At 55.1% G+C, this 20,657-nt stretch overlaps 1 protein-coding gene and 2 non-coding genes across 6 annotated transcripts; all 3 read left to right on the forward strand.

Moving 5' to 3' along the window:
* Window positions 1-209: 209 nt before the first annotated feature.
* On the forward strand, window positions 210-18,728 carry LOC118979127 (low affinity immunoglobulin gamma Fc region receptor III-like). 4 transcript variants are annotated; one of them, XM_037035088.1, is made up of 7 exons: window positions 3,338-3,498; window positions 9,961-10,077; window positions 10,423-10,443; window positions 10,740-10,997; window positions 15,985-16,239; window positions 16,532-16,592; window positions 17,621-17,795. In XM_037035088.1, the coding sequence occupies exons 1-7, from the start codon at window positions 3,480-3,482 to the stop codon at window positions 17,691-17,693; spliced, it is 804 nt and encodes a 267-aa protein (XP_036890983.1). In that variant the 5' UTR covers window positions 3,338-3,479; the 3' UTR covers window positions 17,694-17,795. The 4 variants fall into 4 exon arrangements, with proteins under 4 accessions (XP_036890984.1, XP_036890983.1, XP_036890981.1 ...); XM_037035089.1 differs by lacking the exons at window positions 3,338-3,498; window positions 16,532-16,592 and adding an exon at window positions 210-288 and having other exon boundaries at window positions 17,625-18,728; XM_037035086.1 differs by lacking the exon at window positions 16,532-16,592 and having other exon boundaries at window positions 3,341-3,498; window positions 17,625-18,728.
* On the forward strand, window positions 1,086-1,157 carry TRNAD-GUC (transfer RNA aspartic acid (anticodon GUC)). Its single transcript has one exon. It is a non-coding gene; the product is annotated as a tRNA-Asp (tRNA).
* On the forward strand, window positions 2,267-2,338 carry TRNAE-CUC (transfer RNA glutamic acid (anticodon CUC)). Its single transcript has one exon. It is a non-coding gene; the product is annotated as a tRNA-Glu (tRNA).
* Window positions 18,729-20,657: the final 1,929 nt, after the last annotated feature.

Below are 20,657 nucleotides of genomic sequence, written 5' to 3' on the forward strand. Positions count from 1 at the left end.
CTCGCCAGCTGGCACTGCTGGCGCGCACCACAGTGGGACCGGTTCCATTCAAGCAGGAGGCAGACGAAGGATCCGAAACAGAGTCTGCAGGCACGTCAAGGAACGGGGCGCAGAGACATCCTACCCTGGGGAGTGGAAGGACAAGAGGACGAAAGAGGACTCGCTGGCCCACATGTGCTCTCTCGGCCGTCCAGGGCCACCGCGACTGACGGCGTCGCCAGAGGAGGCCAGGAGCCGCACCAAGGCTGGCCCGCGCCGGGAATCCGAGCTGGGCAGGCGATGTGCGGGGTGAGCCGCTGAGGGCCCATGTTCCTTTCAGCGACTCCCAGACTCTCTTGGGCTTTTGTGTTCCCTGCCAGATTAGGGCCTTGCGTGGGGGAAACCGGGGGGAGGGAGCCGGCGGAGATCCGAAGGTGAAGCTGGAGGCGGGACAACGCACAGACCGCACAGACCAGGAGACAGACCGAAGGAGTGCGAACCTCACCTCTGCGCGCTGGCCGACTGCCTTTTCCGCGGCCCCGCTGCGGTGGGTGGGTTGGGAGACAGGGGCACGGCGTTGGCTCAGAGGAGCCCTTGGCGGACGGATGGAGCACCCGTTGGGCTTTGCTGCCCCGCCAGGCCGCCGCTGAGGGCGCAGAGGCCGGAGTTTGCAGGTCCCAGCCAGGGAGCCAGTGTAAGGTGGAGAAGGGCTGCGAGGGGTGTGTTCCAGGCCCGGGGAGCGTGCAAATATTTTGGGCGCTTGTCAGGGGTGGGATTCGAAGAGGAACGCAGCACCCTAGACCTCTTGGCCGTCCTGCCCGTGCCCTTGGGTGCTTCTCGCTTCTCGCTCTTGAGTGGGACCCGACGCGAGCACCCCTGCTCTCCACGTTGCAGGCCAGAGGCAGCGCGCATTCAGGTTTCCGGGCCACTCGTGTCGGGGTGGGGGAGGGGGCTTGTTCGGGTCGGACCGGCCGCCGGCTCCTAGGAGGACCCGGTCGGTTCCGTGGGAGTGGGGCACGTGCCCGCGCCCGCATCCAGCAGGGCGTCCGTCCGGCAGGTGCTGGCGGCGGGGACAGACGGGCGGGTGTCAGAGGTCAGCGACACCGTCCTCGTTAGTATAGTGGTGAGTATCCCCGCCTGTCACGCGGGAGACCGGGGTTCGATTCCCCGACGGGGAGGCAACGTCAACCTTTTGGTCCTGGGCCCCGCCCTCTGTCCAGCTCCTCACCCCTCTGGGTTCTTCTCCTGGGTCCTCGGCCTTGCTTGGAGGCCGAGGGTTCCAACCGATGTGGGTCCTCGTCCAATACCACCGCCCCCAACTTTCCCTTCTTCCGCGCAGGGTACTCCGTCGCCGCAGCGGAGCCAAGTCTTGCCACCGCAGCGCCAGGCCCGCCCGAAGTGGCTGGAGGAATGGGCTCCTGGCGACGCGCTGCTCACCTGCCCGGGCCGGAGCGGGGTGGGTGAGCACCCTGTCGCTGCGGGCAGTGGCCCCAGTGGAGGTGGCCCACGGCGACCCGGCCACTGGAGACGCGCGACGCAGGGCTGCCCCGGCGCGGAACCGAGGGACCTGGAGCAGCCAGGGGGCCGAGGGCGCCCCTGAAAGGCGATCGGGCTGGCGCGCCAAGGCCGCTGTGTGGGCCCGGCGCGCGCGGGGCGCGGGGTCGGTGGTCCGCGACGCCCAGGGAAGGCCGGAGCTCCGGGCGAGCAAAGGAGCCTGGAGGCCGGGAGGGCCCGGGCGGCCGGAGTCGCGGGCAGCGCGGGCGGGGCAGCGCGGCTGCGCGGCGTGCGCGGTACAGCGGTGAGCGGAGCTGCCTTCCAAGCGGTCGGCCCGGGTTCGATTCCCGGCCAACGCAAAGGGCGGGCCTTTGGCGCGGCTCCAGAATGAAGTTGTGCCTGGGGGCCTGGGCAGATTTCACACCCCGTCACGTGTGAAAAACGCCACAGAACAAAAGCTTTCCGGTGCAAGGGCGCTTGGAGGTGCCCTATGCCTGCGGCTTCAGTCCCGCAGCAGTTGGCCGAGTGGCAGGTACACGCAACAACCTAGGCCATTTTTGTGGGTCTCCTTTCCTGTCCCTTCTTGTGTTTCTCTCTTGAGGTACCTTGCATAGTGGTGACTGCGTGCATAGCGGTGACTGCGTGCGCGTGGGCCAGGCGGGCGCGCAGGCAGGAGGAGGCCAGGGCGCGTGGGGGGACAGGGGCGACCGGGTTGCCTGCGAGCAGCGCCACGTCCGAGTCCCGGAGGCTCCGCGCGCAGGAGGAGCAGTCAGGCGCCCCTCTCACCAGCTGCTCCCTGGTGGTCTAGTGGTTAGGATTCGGCGCTCTCACCGCCGCGGCCCGGGTTCGATTCCCGGTCAGGGAAGCTCGCTTTTGCGTTTTGGCTTTGCTTTCTCGCCGCCTCCCGAGTCTGCCCCGCGCGTCCGCACCCCGGTTCTAGCCTGTGCTCGCAGTCTTCCTCCTCCCGGGCCCTGGGTCCTGTCGGGGCCGCCAGGCTCCCTTCACGTCCCGGCCCAACCCTACTCCTCCTCTCGGTCTCGCTGTCCCTGTAGGACGCGGAAAGGACACGGAGAAACGCGGGGAAGCCGCGGAGAGCGGAGGTGGAGACGGAGAGCCTCCCGAGGGGCCCGCACGCTGGGCTTGCTTTGATCTGACTCTGGCCTCCGAACCCGCGAACCATTTGTGTCCTTTAAGCCACTGAGTTTGCAGTGCTCAGTCGTGCGGACCTAGAAAACGGACGTATTCCGTTAAATACACCACATCATTCATTTAATTTAACTTTTTTAATACTTCATCTGGAAGCGGCCCTGACCCTTCCCTCTTCGACACCCAAGGGGGCGGCAGGTGCCTGGCTTCCCGAAAAACGGCGCAACCCCATTTCAGACCGAACAAGCCCGTCCCTGACCCTGCGGCGCGGTGGCCGAGGAGGTGGGGGCCCTCGGGGGACCCCGGTGTCTCGGGGGCGACGGCAGGCCGCTGCCCGCACCTGCGACCGGAGGGGACACCTGCGGGGTCCTGGCTCCCGGGGGCCGCGGGGCGACGCTCGCGCTCAGGAGTTGCAGGGGCGGGGCGGCGGCTGGCAAGTCTGGGAGAGTAAGTCGCTGACTCGACATTTCCCCCCGAAGTTTTGTGTGTGTGCGGAGGCAACGAGCTTACGGGGTCCTGTTCTTTTTAGGCAGACACTGAACGGCGGTCGCAGCGCTCGGGACCCGCGGGCCTGCGGGGACCGTGACTCGGAGTCAGAGGACCGCCCGTCTGTCCCCAGCAAGGAAAGGCGCGGGTGGCGAGAACGTGACGCGCGGTCGTTAAGGAGACCGACCGCCCGCCCGCCGGCCCGGGGTGCGCAGCCGGGAGGGACGCCCGCAGTCAGGAGGCGCCCGCCGGCGGCAGGAAGTGAAACTGCAGGCGGTTTAGGGACGCCAGACTCTGGGACGCGACCGCGCGCGCCGGCCGCTCTCCGCCGCCTCCGGGAAGTCCGCACTGATTCCAAGTGTCCTCCTCGGACAATGACGGGACCCGCGGGAGGTGAGTGAGCGAGAGTGGGGAAATGAGCTCATCCAGCCCAGAGCAGGGCCGGGAAGGGAAGGGGTCTGCCTTGTGTTCGCAGTGTCACACATCCTACCACGGCTGTCCACACATCCCTACGGTTTTCCTGTGGTGTTCCTGGCTGAGTCCAAAAATTAATGTACAATGGCTATGCTTGCACCTTCATGTGTGCTAGAGAGACTGTCCCCTTCAGGGATGGGACGATCCGTTGTTTGACTTTATTTTGGACTTTTTTAAAGGTGGCTACTAGAAAATAGCAGTTTACAAGTGTGGTTCATGTTACATTTCTGTCGGGCAGTGCCGCGACCAGCGCGAAGTGGTTCTTGAGTGGGGTCGACGGGAGATGAAGAAAAGGCACAACACAGACAGTTTAAGGAAAAGTGGGGACCGGGTGGGACATTGTCCTCTGATGCAGAGACGCTGAGCCCTGGGCATGCGCTCTGCATTTGTCTTATGGGGCTGGTTAGACACAGCTCAAGGGCGTTTGGCACACTTAGGGAGATGCTGCAGGCACGGACTGTTCCCTTCCCAGGCTATCTGACTGATACATGTGTCTGCTGCAAACCTTACAGTCTCATTCAGCTGTAGGGTGAGGTTATCTGTCTCCTGTTTAACCCCCGTGGGGTCCGGCTGTGTGACTCCAGCCGGACCCCACGTGGTTGCTCTACAGGTGTGCTTGGCTCGAATCACTCCCATCAGGTTTACCAGGAAGAGGTTTTCTCTTCTCCCAGCCCTCTGCTGGGGTGGCGGGGTGAGCGCAGGAAGTCAGCCTCCAAGGCGCCAGCAGCAGTGGGCGTTGGCTTTGTTATTCACCTAAAAATTCTCCCTTTATCTATAAACCAGCTCTCAGACTTGCAAGTGCTCTTTATAAAAAATTATATTTTATTTACTATGATATTACAGTTGTCCCATTTTTTTCTCCCCTTTATTCCCCTCTGCCCTGCACCCCCATCCCCACCAGCATCCTCCCCTTATTCATGTCCGTGGGTCGTACATGCAATTTCTTCAGCTTCTTCATTTCCTATACCATTCTTACCCTCCCCTTGTCTATTTTGTACCTACCAGTTATGCTTCTTATTCCCTGTACCTTTTCCCCCCTCTCTCCCTCCTTGTTCACAACCCTCCATGTGACCTCCATTTCTGTGATTTTGTTCCTGTTCTAGTTGTTTGGTTAGTTTGTTTTTGGTTTTGCTTTAGGTTCAGTTGTTGATGGTTGTGAGTTTGTTTTTATTTTACTGTTCATAGTTTTGGTGTTCTTTTTCTTAAATAAGTCCCTTTAACATTTCATGTAATAAGGGCTTGGTGATGGTGAGTTTCTTTAACTTGATCTTATCTGGGAAGCACTTTATCTGCCTTCCCATTCTGAATGAGAGCTTTCCTGGGTAGAGTCATTTTGGATGTAGGTCCTTGCCTTTCATGACTTCAGATACTTCCTTCCAGCCCCTTCTTGCCTGCAAGGTTTCTTTTGAGAAGTCAGCTGACACACTTATGGGAACTCCTTTGTAGGTAACTGTGTCCTTTCCTCTTGCTGTTTTTAAGGTTCTCTCCTTCTCTTTAATCTTGGCTAAGGTAATTATGATGTGCTTTGATGTGTGCTTCCTTGGGTCCAACTTGTTTGGACTCTCTGAGTTTCCTGGAAGTCTATTTCTTTTGCCAGATTGGGGGAGTTTTCCTTCATTATGTTTGCAAGTAAGTTTTCAATTTTTTGTTCTTCCTTTTCTTTTTCTGGCACCCCTATGGTTCGAATGTTGGGTAATTTAAAGTTGTCCTGGAGGCTCCTTAGCTCTCCTCATCTTTTTTTTTTTTTTGAATTGCTGTTTCTTCATTCTGTTCTGGTTGAATGTTTCTTTCTTCCTCCTGTTTCAAATCATTGATTTGGGTCCTGGTTTCCTTCCATTCACTTTTGGTTCCCTGTATATTTTCCTTTATTTCACTTTGCATAGCCTTCTTCCTCTATTTTGTGTCTGTACTCAACAATTTCTGTGAGCATCCTGATCACCAGTGTTCTGAACTCTGCGTCTGATAGGTTGGCTCTTTCTTCCTTGCTTAGTTCCATTTTTAGAGCTTAGATCTGTTCTTTCATTTGGGCCAGATTTCTTTGTCTAGTCCTTAGCTAGCCAGGGAAGGACAACCCACGTTGCTGTGTTGTGGTGCTGTCTGTGGGGAGGGGTCAGAGAGGGAACAGTGCTGCTTGCTCTGTTCTGTAGGACCCTGTGGGTCTCTCCAACGAATCTCCTGTGAGGCTGGCAGTTTCTCCTGCCACTGCCACCCCCCACAGGTTTTTTCAGCACAGGTTTTTGCAGTCAGAGGTTCTGGAGCCTTGGGGTGCTTGGTCTGTCTTGCCCTCCAGTTGTTTCTCACTCCAGGTTTATTGGAATGTGGGGCTGCCAGCTCTACCAGCTGCCGCCTCAGCCCCCCACCCTCCAGCTGCACATCTTCTCTGCCCTGCCCCTGTCTCCTCCCCTCCTGCTGGTCTGGTCTGGATGAATGTCTCCACCACTTCCATACAGTTCTGTTTTCTGGTTCTGGTTGTTGTTGTTGTTTAAAAATTGATTTTAGAGAGGGGAGAAAGAGAGGGAGAGAAACAGTGCATGATTGCTTCTCAATGTGTGGTTGTCCCTTGCTGCTCCTGTACTGGGGACCTGGCCAGCAACCTAGGTATGTGCCCTGACTGGGAATCGAACCAGCGACTCTCTGGTTCACAGGGCAGCACTCCACTGAGCCACAACAGCCAGGGCTGTCGTCGTCTTCTTCTTCTTCTTCTTCTTCTTCTTCTTCTTTTAGTTGGTTGTTGTCCTTCTTTTGGTTTGAGGAGGAGGCAAAGCATATCTACCTATGCCTTCATCTTGGCCGGAAGTCAACAAGTGATCTTGATGATTTATTTGGAAGAATTCCCTGACTTTGAACACTTGATACTCTTTCCTGAACACAATTTTAAATCTGTGCTTTAAGTCCATGAACCTCCAGCCTGCTGCCAACATACCAGCACACTTTCAGCTGTCCTGCTGAACTTTACCATGGGGTGGGGAAAGCAATGAACAGATACTGCATTACAAAAATCAGTCGATGCAACATTGGCATTGTTCTGTGAGGTATGCAGAGCTTCTTGGTACCAGTTACGCTGAGGGTTTTCTACCTAAACATCACGTTGACTATACTAAACGGTGTTCAAGTTCAGAGACTAACCTTCGGACTCACGTAAATTGGTGCAGATGCAGCCTATATGGACTTCTCATCCCAACGTTTAATGAAAGAAAATAAAAAACACCTCAACTTTAGGGAAATATTTCCCTGCAAGCTGTCATTTTGGAGGAGTGGACACTGAGCCTTCTTTCTGACAGCTACTGCGTAAAAGAGTCAGTAATTGATGCCCCTCAGATTAGATACTCTTGCCTTCCCATGCCCGTTTATTCAGTTCAGCAAAAACAAGGATCCCTAACCTTGAGAAGCTTTCAGTCTGGCCATCTTACTCTTGAATCATGGAGAGACAAACAACTGAGACAATTGGACAGGTGCACGTGATAACCTGTAGGTCTTGAGTGGGAAGTGCGGGTGAGGGACTGGAGATAGCGAGGACCCTAACCTCAGCCCTTCAGAGATGTGTGTCCTGGGCCAACTCACGGCCCTGGGCTGGGCCCTGGTTTTTATCCATGGCCCTGGACCATGGATAAAAACGAAGGGTTTCGACTCCAGCATTCTATTCCTGTGGTTCTGTAAACGAATATTCTGCCCTTCAATTCCAGTGTAAGCAGCTTGAGTCAGCTGTCACTGGGTGTGACGCTTAACTTGTTTCTTCTCTTTGTTGCAAAGAAGAAATCTACCAGTTTATCCTAAGTCCTGATTCTGAGATAAGATGCCTGCACTCTGTTCCCAGCTTCCAGAGTGACTGGGAGTGGCTGGAGAGTGTTCTGGTGATAGTAACCCGAACTGCCAGTGTCCAGTGGTAACAGTTTCGTAGGATGAGTAGTAAGAACAGCTGTTAAGAGCAGTTGGCATCATGTGAAATCAACAATTCCGGGTATGCTAATGGGGTAATCGGAAAAGACGTTGGAAAGAAAGCTGGGATAAGGCAAGTCTGAGAGTTAGAGAGCCCAGTCGTGTGTGTGTGTGTGTGTGTGTGTGTGTGTGTGTGTGTGAGAGAGAGAGAGAGAGAGAGAGACAGAGAGACAGAGAGAGAGAGAGAGAGAGGCCAGGCTGCAAACCAGTAACGAAACTTTGTGCCCACGCTTCTGCCTGCAAGGAGGCCTGGAGAGGAACAGGGTGTTGGGGACTTCGAGGTTCTTGAAAGTTCCAGGAAGAGCTCCGACCAAGAGAGAAAAGGATGAGATCATAGAGCTCTGGTCATATGGGGAAGGAGAGTCACGCGTCCAGAAACATTCCAAGGTTAAAACCCCTCCTCAGCACTCCTAAAAGCAAAAGCTACTTTTAATTAAGTACCATTTAGTTGGTAGCAGACAGTGTCCATTTTACAGATGAGAAAACCAAAGTTTGAGAGCCAAGTACCTTCTCTAAAATTCCATACTCTGACTTTTTTTTGAAGTAAACTGTGCTTTAAAAAAACACACACACGCAACATAGAACTCACTGCCAACCATTTTCCAAAGCGCAGTCAGCAGTGTTCAGCCTGCTGTGCAGCAGGTTTCTGGAACTTCACCTCTCGAAACTGAAATTCTGTACCCGCTCAGCAAAACAGCCCGCAGCGCCCCGCCCCTCCCCCCAGCCCGGGCCGCCACCACTACCTTCCGTTTCTGTGAGTTTGACCGCTTTGGATACTTCCCGAAGTATCAGTGCGTGCGCGCGCGCGCGCTTTCGGTGACCGGTCTGCTTCACGCAGCATAGCGTCCTCAGGGCTCACCTGTGTTGTAGCACATGGCAGGATTTTGTTTTCTAAGGCCGAATACACATTTGAGTTACTCCCCGCTGTTGGTTTATTGTGGAAAATGCTTCAATAAGCAGGACTGTGCAAATACCTCTTTGAGATCTGGCTTTGAATTCTTTCGGATAAATGCCCAGAAGTAGGATGACTGGATCACGCGGTAGTTCCTTCTTCAATCACGCGAAGCACCACCTACTGATTTCCGTAACAGTCGCAGCATTTTAGTTCCCACGGGCGGCGCACAAGTGTCGCAGTTTCGGCACAGCTTCCCCGGCGCTTGTTATTTTCTCTCTTGCTTTCTGGCCATCCTATCGGGTGTGAGGTGATACCTTGTGGTTTTGATTTGCATGACTCTAGCAATCAGTGATGTTGAGCATCTTTTCCTCTGTTCATGTATCTGATTTGGAGAAATGTCTACTCCAGTCTTTTACTTATCTGTTTATTTTTATATTGAGAGAAAGTGTATTAAAGCTGGGGACTGAAACAAGGCAGCACCTGGAATGGAGGAAGCTGCAGCGGGGAGACCAGGCAGGGCCCCTCCACTCTCTAGAAACTTTGTGGCAGAGAAGTGAGGGCGGGGCTGCTGTCACTCACTGCACTGTCGGAGGCGAGGGGGGCGGGAGGAGCTGCCACTTCCCACTGCTCTGCCAGATCTGGGTGGCAGACCTTGTGGGGTCCCTCAGAGTTTAGGAGATACAGCTGGTGGGGGGGGGGGAGGGGAAGGGAAAGGCGTGGGCGTGCGATGTTAAAGTCAGGGTTTTTTTGGTTTTTATTGTTGTTAATTTGTAGGAATTCTTTATACATTATGGATATTAAGCTCCTATCAGATAATGATTTGCAAATGTTTTCTCCCATGCCTAGGTTATCCGTGCCCTCTGTTGACTGACGTGCAGAAGTTTTAAGTTTGATGTAGTTCCATTTGTCTATTTTTGCTTTCATTTCCCCCCAGCCTGACCTTTAACCCTGTACCACGCTGCTCAACCACCACACCTGCACAGGATCCACAGCCTTGAAAGTGACGTCTTTCTTAACAGTTATTCTTGAACTTGAAAACTTTCTTTCATGTCTGCGGGGTTGGGAGGAACCGGGTGTGAAGGCCAGGTGAAGGAAGAACAGTGGTGTATTACAGATTTTCTCGGGCTGAGTCTTTCCCACAGTAGACTACTCCATTGGGCTGTGGTCGTTTAACGTAGTAGATTCTTATTGGCTGCAGATATAAATGGGTTTCTTTATCTCGTCTGCATCACGCTGATTGAGAGCTGTCTGTGTGCCCCCCAGAGGTGTGCAGGGGTGTCTGGGGAGGCACAAATCCAAGAACCCAGGCTGAAGCCCAGCTCTGCTTCCTGGACATTCCCCAGCCCCTCACCAGCACCCCCCGCCCCGCCCCACCCGGCCGGGCCCAGCCCCAGGGCCTTCACAAGCGCACACCAAGCCGGAGTCTGTGGAGCAGCAGACTCAGCTCCTGGTTCGAGTTGTTACTGCTGATTTGTGAGCAGAAAGGGTCTGGTGACTGTTGAAAGCTGTGACGGCTGGTGGGGGAAACCGCTTCCTTCCTCTTCCCCCAGTTCACCTCCGAAACGCCGCTGGACTCCGGCCAGGTCCTGGGTGGACTTGGAAGACCAGCATGCTTCGGCGTATGCACCCTGGTAGCCTGTGGACAGCATGGGCTTTGCTGCTGCTGGGTGAGTGACAGTCTCCCTGGGGGCGGGCGGTTTCAGCCCCTGGGACTCGGGTGGTGAGGAGCAGGGCCCTGGGAGCTGGCGCCAGATGGAAAGGAGAGCGAGAGCCCTGTGTTCCAACCCACTGGCTGGTCCCTACCAAGTCCCACATTCACTCTGCAGGGATGACATGAGGGCTCGAGCAAGGAGCGCCTTACGCGAGATCGAGGGGAACAGGCTCTGAGAGGGGTCCTGGGGGAAGAAGGAGTTGGAACGCACACCCCTCCCCCACCCTGCAACCACCCACAATGACATCTTGTCTCCTGGCTTCCCCTTCCCTGCATTCACACGCCCTCTTCTCTTCCACAGTTGCCGCAGACGGGGGACCTGGTGAGTCTGCCCGCACCTCCTTGCACTTGTGGCTATTGCCTGTCCCACCATGAACCGGGTTGGGCTTGGCCCAGGCGGGTCCCCCGTTTTCGTGGGAGCCTGGGGTTTGATTTGTGCCAACCTTTGTACTGGATCCAGCAAAGACCCAAAGAAATGAAAGGGAAGGAGGCTGCAGGCAGCATATGGGTCTGTCATCGGGTCTGTAATGGACTCTGGCCCCTGGGTGCCCCTGGGAGTGCCTTTGCAGTCTGCGGGCCCTCCAAGGTCAGTCACCTCCATCCCTTTCTGCCCCTCAGCAGGTCTCCCGAAGGCTGTGGTGCGCCTGGAGCCCCCCTGGTTCAACGTGCTCCGGGGGGACAGCGTGACTCTGCACTGCCAGGGGCCCCAGGGCCCTGGGGACGGCCCCACCCAGTGGTCTCATGACGGGACCCCCATCCCGACCCAGGTGCAGTCCCACTTCAGCTTTAAGGCCAGCATCAACGACAGTGGGAACTACAGGTGCCAGATGGGCCAGACTGGCCTCAGCGACCCTGTGCATCTGAATGTCACTTCCGGTCAGTGGAGGAGCCCTGGGAGGGTCTGGGGCACGAGGACCTGAGATCTGCTGACAGGGCTGTGGGTGTCGAGGGGCGGGGGTGGCAGGTCCCTGGGAGGCATGGCTGTGAGCTGCTGAAGCCTTTTGCCCAGTCATTTCCCTTCCCACCCCCACCCCCCCGCCTTTGCTTCCAAGTGGGGTGCCTTAGGACTCTGAGGTTGTTTGGCCTCAGTCCTGATTAAGCAAGAAGGTGGCAAGGCCGCACACAGGCCACCGGGGCGGGGGAGGGGAGCAGAAGGAAACCTTTGCTCCAGGAAACCTTCCTACCCTCCTGGCACCGTGCTCAACCCTGGGGTCAGAGGTCGGAGGCCACAGGTGGCACAGGCCGTCAAGTGGGGTGCTCTGGGCATGCCTGAGGAAGTCTTTCTGTTGAGGGTGCAGGAGGCCGGGGGGCCATGGGATCTGGAAGATGAGGTCAGAAGTGGGGGTGGGCTTGCGGATTGTTGCAGTAACATCATCTTTGATTTCTGTATGAGATGAGAATTTGTTAGATGGTTCTAATTGAGGGAGTCACATGATCTGACTCAGGCTTAAGTACACCCCTGAGTGTTCAGCTTAATAGAACCTGCAGAGAAACCCTCCCAAACACAAATCCCGGCCCATCCCGGGTCTGCGGTGTGAGCACCCTTGTGCTGTGGTTGACTTCAGCTGCACCTCGGTGCACAGCCCCTGAGGAGGGCTGCATAGCAGCTACAGTGTTACAATTCTGCTTCAGGCTGAGTAGAAACTCCCAGTAGACCCAGGGAGCTGGGTAGACCCTGGGAGCTGGCGCCAGATGGAAAGGAGAGCGAGAGCCCTGTGTTCCAACCCACTGGCTCCAACCCACTGGCCCTCAACCAGTGGGTTGAGGTTGTGTTCCAACCTCCCTGGGTCTCCCAGGGTCTACTCAGCTCCCAGGGTCTTTCAAGGTTCTGGTCCCAGAGAGATCCTGGTGGTGGAGTCACTGTTCGTTGACGGTGCTCCACGGAAAAGGGAGTAAGTATTGACTTGGGGGTGCAGAACAGCCCTCCCCAGGGTGTGCTGCTTTGCATGTGAATTATTTTGAGCTGCAGGCAATGGAGACCAGCAAGTTCATTGGAAACTCTTACCTCTCCCTTCAAGAATTTAAATGAAGAGTTATCACCAGAAATAACTTTTTAAAAAAGACTTTATTTATTTCTACAGAGAGGGGGAGAATCGTTGGTCTGCAAACCCAGGCGTGTGCCCTGGTGGGGAGTTGAACCCAGGACCCTCTAGTTCACAGGCAAGAGCTCAATCCACTGAGCCATGCCAGCCAGGGATACATTTTAACCGTGATGTGTCTTGGAGTGGCACTCTTTGGGTTCATCTTGCTTGGGATTGTCTGAGCTTCCTGGACTTGTTTGTCTATCTCCTTCACTAGGGTAGGGAAATTTTCTGTCATTATTTTTTCAAATAGGTTTTCAATATCTTGCTCCCTCTCTTCTCCTCCCAGCACCCTCCTGATGCAAATGCTGGTATGCCTGAAGTTGTTCCAGAGGCTCCTGTTACTTTCCTCATATTTTAAATTCATTTTTCTCTTTACTGTTCTGATTGGGTGTTTTTTGCTTCCTTATCTCCCAAGTCATTGGTTTGATTCTCAGCTTCATCTTCTCCACCGCTGATTCCCTGTGAATCAGTCTTCCTTTCAGTTAGTGTACCCTTCGCTTCCGACTGGTTCTTGTTTATGGTTTCCACGTCCTTTTTCATGCTGCTGAAGTTCTCTCTGGGTTCATCTACTCTTCCCCTAAGTTCACTGAGCATGCTTGGGAGATGTAGTTCACGGAGCTGCATCTGCCAGACTGTTTGTCTTCATTTTATTTACCTCTCTTTCTGGACTTTTATTCTGTTCTTTCATTTGGGGGCGTGCCGCTCTGTCTCCCCATTCTGGTGGCCTCTCTGTGCTTGTTTCTATGTACCAGGAGGAGCTGCTACGTCTCCTGGGCGTGGTGGAGTGGCCTCATGGGGCAGGTGTCCTGCAGGGTCCAGTGGCTCAGCCTCCTCAGACACCTGGGCACTACAGGTGTGCTCCCTCCCCTCAACTTGCCCCCCTGCCGCGTGGGCCTGACACCCCAGGGCAACTGAGCCGGGGACTCCTGCTGCCTGTCGCCGCCCAGCTGAAAAGCAGACAGGGATGGGATTATAATTGTGCTTTTGTTCATATCAGAGGCCACAGTCTGAGAAGGTGGCAGGTAAAAACCCCAACATCCACCTTACCTTGAGCTTTCAGAATAAATTTATGTGGGAGGAATGTGGGAGATTGGGAGGAGAAATTCCTAAGGGGGGCGGAGACTTGTGTTGTTGCTCTCGGGAGGAGGGGGCCGACAGGTGGTCGTGTGGCTTCTTCTCAAGCTGGCTCCTTTGTTCCAGTGCGTTCTCTCCATTCGCTCCAGAATTCCTGTCTATGGGATGCATGTGGTTTATGGTGGGGAGGGTCAGGGTTAGGGGAGACAAGGCCTTGCCACTCTCCTGCCTGCTGTCTTTGGCCTTGGCCTTGTTTTTGGCCTTGTCCGATGGTCTTCTCTGTTTCCCTTCCACTTGCCCACGAATTCTCTTAGCTTCTTACTGTCCTGTCTCAGGCACACGGGGTGGACACAACAGCTTCTTGTTGTAGTCGAGACTTGATTGTTGTCTGTGCTTCGGTGGGAGGGATTTACCCCCAGGCCAGTTGGTGTGACCACTGACCATGGTGGGGCATCAACTGGGCAGGGCCCACCCCGCAGAACAGGACGGACTTCAGCCGGCTCTGGCGCCCACTGAGTTCGCCCTCTGCGTGTGCGGTCTGTCTGGTGGTGGCGCTTTGACGTGGACTGAAACTGCCCACTGGGTGTGCTGACTATGTGGTCCCCTGGGAGGTGCGGGCCCAGGTTGGCCACCACCTGTGTTGCGTCCAGGGCTACCGGGCACGGGCTACGAAGGGATCTGCAGATGATCTGCCCCTCGTGCTGGGCTTGGAGGTGCCCAGGTTAGTGCCGGGCCTGGGGCCGTTCAGGTGCAGGGCACGCCTAGGCCAGATGTCGTTTGTGTGAGAGATTTTAGGAAAATCTGAAGCATGAGCCAAGACAAGCCGCTCCTACGGAAAAGCCACTGGAAACACTTTGGGTGGGCCCCAAAGTTGGGTGGGGTGGGGTCTCCGGGAATCACCAGGGTGGGGCAAACAGTGTCAGCCAGATTGATGGAGACTCAGTCATGCCACCTGCCTGCCAGTTGGCTCTGTGGGCACTGGGCAGGGGAGGGCTCATCAAAGGAATGCTGGCCTCTGCCAGCTCTTCTGTCTGGGAGAAGGCTTTCCCGCAGCTGCTGTCTTGATGTGGACACTTCACTTCCTCCCTGTGTCTGTCTAGTGCCTTTCAAGCTGCTGCCCCAGTGCTGGAGCTCAGAGGGGGTTGAGTCCGAATAAGTCCATGTGTGGGTCCTTTAAGAGGACCTGCCTGGGATTCCAGGAACCTCAGTCTCATCCACAATCCCTCATCCACAATCCCCGCTGGTTTTTAGAGCCAGAAGTTAGGAGGACTTCTCTTCCTGGCGCTGGAACCTTGAGCTGGGGGACCCAGTGTGGGGCGGGGACCTCTGCAGCCAAGATAGCCCTCCTGATTTCTACATGTCACACGGGGGTGCGGGGCCAGCCAGTCTCGTGTCCCCACTGCTCCTACCAGTCCTAAGTAGATTCTTTTTTAATCCCCTAGTTGTAGGAGTTCCGTCCAGCTTAGCCTCAGGTGGTTCTGAGTGATGGTTGTTCTGCAGTTTAGTTGTAGTTTTGACGTGGTTGTGGGAGGAGACATACCACATTTACCTGTGCTGCTGTTTTGCCCAGAAGTACAGAAAAATTAGGATTTAAAAAAATTTGGATCTGAAGGGCGGTGAGAGGGAAACCACCTGGTCTCACCCCTTCATTGTACAAAGGAATTAAGCCCAGGGGGTCTCAGAGCCTAGAAGTTAATGGTAAAAGCCAAAATCAGAACCCTGACTTCAGATTTCTGTTTTGCGCTGTCTTATCAACTATACCTTGCTTTGGCCCTGGCCAGTAGCCGGGTGGGTTAGAGCATCGCCCTGATACACCAAGGCAGTGGGTTTGATCTCTGGTCAGGGGACATACAAGAAGCAATCAGTGTGATGTTTGTCTCTCTCCCTTTCTCTCTCTCTAAAATCAAGCGATAAAAAACAAAACGATACCTTGTCTTTCATATTCAGAATATGGTTTTCTTAAATGTTTTCATTTAAATAAGGCGTAATAAATTATAGTACTTATTTTTACAGCAATTAGAGCAATAGGATTTTTTTCTAGACGGGTTTTGGGGAAACATTCCTTATAGACTTGTCCTCCAAAGTACCTGGAGTCGGATCACTCTGCTGTCAGGGAAGGGAGGGGTGCTGGGAGCAGGGCTGTTTGGTGGCTGCATGCGGCAAAGGCAGATTCACATTTAAAAGCCTGTTTGAACTTGCTCCGCCTGTGCAGAGTCCCATCTGAATACTGAATTCAAAAGGTCACACACTTTCACTGCTTTTGTGGATGGAAGATTCCATTCAGGGTGAGTGAGGCTTTCCTAGGGCTCTGCTGGTTGCTTCCTCACTTCCGAAAACTTGGTCAAAAGTCGCCGTGAAGTTAGTCATCCCCAGACCATAAATGCTGTGTCCACACAAACAGAAGGGTTTCAGGTCCTGTTCCATAACTGCTGACGCTGCTGAAATGCACTAATTTCCCTACTCCAGGGCAGTGGGTTTAATTCCTCCCTGCCTCACCCCCGTCTCCCCCAGGGGAGTGGGCTCCTACTGTTTATATTTGAAACCTCTGAAGACCTCTATCCTTCATGGGTCGTGCGGACTCGCAGGGAACACTCATCTGCCAGGAAGCATCTTTCATTCCTCCTCCGAAACCCTCTCACCTCTGTGAGCACGGCAGCCCCAGGCATCCAGCCTCAGCGCCTTCCCTTCCCTTCTGTCTCCCCCAGACTGGCTGCTGCTGCAGACCCCACGCCTGCTGCTGAAGGAGGGCGACCCCCTCATGCTGAGGTGCCACAGCTGGAAGAGCCGGCCTCTGGTCAAGATCTCGTTCTTCCAGGACGGCATAGCCAAGTGGTACTCCTCTGCTAATTCCAGCTTCTTCATCCCACGCGCTAATGTCAGTCACGGCGGCAAGTACCACTGCTCCGGACTCATGGGGCGGAACAGGCATGAGTCCCACCCTGTGCGCATCACTATTCAAGGTGGGGGACAGGGCAGTTCAAGGAGCCTCAGCCCTGGAAGGATGGGTAGGTTGGGCTTTGAGGGGAACCCGCGGGGTCCTGGCCCAACCTGTGTGCTGGGTGGCCCTGCAGTCCTGTTCCAGCCCATTCCTAAGGGAGCACAGAAATGGTGTCGTTCAGGTGTAGTCTGAACTCTCAAGGGACAAAAGCCACCTTCCCAGCCTCTCAGATCCATCTAGCAGGACATCCCCCACCTCTCTCTTTCCACCCCACTCAAAGCACTCCACTTTGTCCTGGGTTCCTCTGTCTACAGGACCCCAAGGCCTGAGGGTGCCCCCTACAAGGCCCTCTCAGCCACGTGGCCCAGCAGTCTCCCCAGGACAGAGCCTGCTATTGAGAAGCAGTGCATTGTAATACCTGGATGGTGCCTCTTCAGGGGGCGCTGCAAGCTAATGCTGCTTGGCTGGGGTTAGTCAGTGAGCTGCACCCAGCCCTGGGCACGGGAGCTGGTGAGTGAGGTGCTGTGGATGTGGTCTGCGGGTTCCCGAGTGCACCGTCCCCGAAGGTTGGGTCCCAGTCGCAGAGCACCTGGCACGGCTTTTATAGTCCTGATGGACACGAAGGTTTCAAGGGCCCTGTTGTAAAGAAGACATTTCAACTCAGTGGCATGAGGCGTTCACCAAACCTCCATGTCCACAAAACCTTTTCCTCTATCACCTTGTGGGGCAGGCAGGAAAATGTCCTTGACCCTTTCATCTGGTCTAACCCTTAAATTGACACGAGGCAGGTCAACAAGAAATTGAGCAAATGTAGTTGCACATGTGCATCTGGGAACTCCACCGACGCGTCAGGCGAGGGGCAGGGACAGAAAGGAAAGATGCCACGGTGAGCGAAGGGTGAGGCAAGGGACCTGGGGCTTGCGAGAGGAGGCAGCTCTTAGCTGCATGAAAAGAAGAGATTCAGTAACTGGCAGTTTTCCTGCCCCCCCCCCCCCATAGGCCATCAGACGTTATTTCTGGTGGTAGCGCTGTTCATGGATAAGGCCCCTAATTTACATTCTGTAAGGGACAGATAAGAGTTTTCTGTGAGCCGGCAGGGTCTTGACTGTCTTCAGCTGAAAAGAATCCCCGAGCGAGCAGAAGCGGCCCACCTCGGGGAGGGCGTCCCAAACCCCTTGACTTGCATCACTGTCCCTGCACGCTGACGTGTGTGCGGGGTGAGCCCTGGGGAAGCGGGCCCAGCGCTTTGCTCAGGAGGACGCAGAGGCGAAGAGGTGCCCTGCAGATTCGTACCTGTCTGCTCCTGAGCAGGTCCTCAGAGGGCCTCCCCAGGGGATCTCCGGGGCCCTGGCGGTGGGTCCCACGTTTCTGCCTTCACAACTGTCATTTGCCCTCTGCCTCTTCCAACAGATCCAGCGTTTCCATCCATCGCACCGGTCTCTCTACCGTGGCTCCAAATTGCGTTCTGCCTGGTGATGGGACTCCTGTTTGCAGTGGACACGGGGCTGTATTTCTCCGTGTGGAAAGAACTTCGAAGTTCGATGGGCGACCTGAAGAATGACAAGGTCACATGGAGCAAGAGCCTCGAGGACAAATGACCCCTCGTCCTGAGGTGTAACAGCTGCAGTGTCTCTTCAGGCCAGACCTCTCCCCCTCGCCCAGCCCCTCCTGGACAGCGACCTGGGCTCAGGAGCCCGTTGCACAGGAAGGGCCTGTAAGCTTCTGAGGTGAACTGCTCCAGGCTCGCCCTTACGGACTTCCCGAAGGTCTAGGCACGGTCACAGCCATCCAACTCTACCAGGACTGACAGCATATGTGTTCTCATGTGTCCTAGACAGAGGCTCCTCAAATACACAAAAGTCACTAAATCCTGCTTCTATTTTCAAAACAAACCCATCTGACCACTTCTTTGTACGCCAGCACCGCCAGCCCTCAGCTGCCGTCGTCCTTTGCTCGGAGGGCCACAACAGCCTTCCATATAGTCTGTTCTCACAGCTGCTAGTGACCTGTTAAAAATGTGTGTTCATTGTTCATCTGTCGCTTCTTTGCTCAAAACCACAGTGTAACTTCCTCTTGCACTTAAAAGCTAAAGCCCCTGCAATGTTCTTAGGCTCCCCCTGAACTTCCTCCTCCCCGTCCCTGGCCTCAGCCGCTGCTGTCCCTTATCCCCTTCAACACATCAATCTTACTTCTGCCCAGGGCTTATGGTGTTCCCTGTTTCCGGAATGTTCTTTCATACTGATGTCTCATCATTGCCTCATCACGGTCTGCACCCAAATGCCTCCTTGCTCATTCAGTATGATTGCGATCCTCCACCATCTCCTAATTCCCCTTCCTGCCGTGTTTTTCCTCAGGGTATTTATCACCGACGGATATACAGTATGGTCACCTGTGTAATGGTTTATTGTCCAGCCCTCCTGCGGTCAGAATTCACTACTGTATGTACTTAGGGTCCAGGGTCGGTGTCTGGCACGTGGTAAAGAATTTAATAAATATTTGTGGAATGAGTAACTTCTTTAGTACATGTAGAGAATTTTAAGCGCGTGACGAAGTCCAATTTCCTCATTTGAGCATTGAGGGAGCTGCGGCCCAGAAGCTCAGATCGACTTGTGCAAGGATGTCCGTGGAGCTGTGTCCCAGACCTTCACAGACACAGTCTGGGACCACGCAACGCCTTCCGCTCTGCAGCTTGCTTTTGTGTTCAGCTATAGCTCCGCCCCCGCCCAATTCACAATGGGTGTCCAAGTGGTCACTACATCATCCGGCCTGTTTTTCAAGACGCTCGGACTAAGTTCCTCAGCATGAATGGGTATGCTGATATGTAGCCTCCGGATGAACAGGTAGGGCAGGGGGTCACATTGGGAGAGTGTGGTGCTTGGTCCATGTCCAGCTTCACAGCGGCTGGCTTTAGGGCTCTACCTGGAGCTCTGGGCTGGGCGGGTTGGTGGGTTTTTGAGGCTGCTGAGGGCTGGTGCGGAGGGGTTGGGGGAGCTTGCACAGGCAGGCGCTGAACAGGCCAGGTCACCCCCCCCAGGCCAGGCCACCCTTCCCCTTCTGAGTTGGGACCCTCCTCTTGCAGTCCCTTGACTAACTGTCCCAACTGTGACACCCAGGCCTGGCCAGCCTGGACCTTGAGAGTGAATAAAGTTAAAACTGGCAACTTAAAAAAAAAAAAAAGCTGAGATTGATAGAGGTAGCCCTTGAGGAAGATGACAGAGCTCTGCGTCTGTCTTCCTGCTCCAAGGCTCCGCAGCTTCCCAGCCATCTGAGGAGAAAAGAACCACTTAAGAAGCAAGGGATTTGGGGGTCTCTTTTAAAAGAGTAGGTTTCCTTAGAATCGGGCAAGTTACAAAGATTACATAACAGTGGGCCTTAAATGAAGACCCTTAATAAGCTGCAGGAGTTGAACAACCTCTGGGGACAGACCCAGCGCACAGACACAGAGCTTCCGGTGCCAAGGGTTCGAGACCCAGGCGCGGCGAGTGCGCCTTTGCACTCCTGTCCTCCCTCTGGTGTCCCCAAAGCATCCACCTGGCTCTTCAGCAGACCCTGCCGCCAAGCAGAACCCCCGAGTCACACCGGACGTTCCAGATACAAGACAGAGAGCTCGAGGCCACAGGCCTGCGGGGGCCACACCACATGGGGCTTGGCGACAGAGGGCACAGGCCCCTGAGCCCCTCGGGGTGTTCTGTGCTCACACTGCCTCCTATCCCTGAAGGCCGCGGGGTCGCGCCCGGTCCCCCACTCTTCTGCAAGCGTGTTGGTGATGGAGAGGGAAGCTGTTTTGAGAAGCCAGCTTTCAGCCAATTGGCTTCATTGAGCTCAGTGTCAGAAGTTCTTATAGTAAGGGGAGGGGAAAAGAAAAAGAAAAAACGGAAAAGTCCCAAAAGAGTTCTCGCGCATTAGCCGGGGATCAAACCGGGGGCTCCCGCGCGGTAGGCAAGAGTTCTACCGCTGAACCACTAGCGCTCCAGTGACGAGGGGCTTTTTTGCAGCATTGATCTGCATCCCCTCCCGTCTCTGGCGTCCACCCCCTTTAGAAGAGCGCTCGTCTGTTTCCAGGCCAAACAGTGTGCAGACTTTAAAACAGAACGACTAAACTCCTGGTGGGATTAGTAACAAGCTTCCAGAGCTGCCCGAGCCGCGGGCTCCCACTGCTGCCGAGTCCACGTGGGTCCTGGCCCGCCCTCCGTCTGGGCTCCTCTGGCTTTCTTGGTGATCCGACCGATGTGTGGGAAGGATGGCCTGGGGCGAGTGCCTGTCTCATCGCACCACACCCGCGGGTTTGGGGAGTCCCCTCGGTTCACCACTGGAGGCGTTGCCTTGATCTCGTGGCTCAGGTCCAATCGCGCCTGCTTTCTTCGTGTCTCCTGTGAGCGCGCCACCGTCGTCTGCAGTCCACACTTTGCAGTTTAACTTTTTAGGCCTTTAGCACAGGGT

The sequence above is a fragment of the Sturnira hondurensis genome, unplaced genomic scaffold, assembly GCF_014824575.4.
Source record: "Sturnira hondurensis isolate 20B ecotype Veracruz unplaced genomic scaffold, ASM1482457v3 Scaffold0022215, whole genome shotgun sequence".
Lineage (NCBI taxonomy): Eukaryota > Metazoa > Chordata > Mammalia > Chiroptera > Phyllostomidae > Sturnira > Sturnira hondurensis.

Bases quoted from the DNA above. Each gene is read 5' to 3' on its own strand.
- LOC118979127 (XM_037035086.1), top strand. The intron at 10,078-10,422 runs GTGAGTGACAGT...TCTCTTCCACAG, and splicing joins ATGGGCTTTGCTGCTGCTGG to TTGCCGCAGACGGGGGACCT. The intron at 10,998-15,984 runs GTCAGTGGAGGA...TGTCTCCCCCAG, and splicing joins GCATCTGAATGTCACTTCCG to ACTGGCTGCTGCTGCAGACC.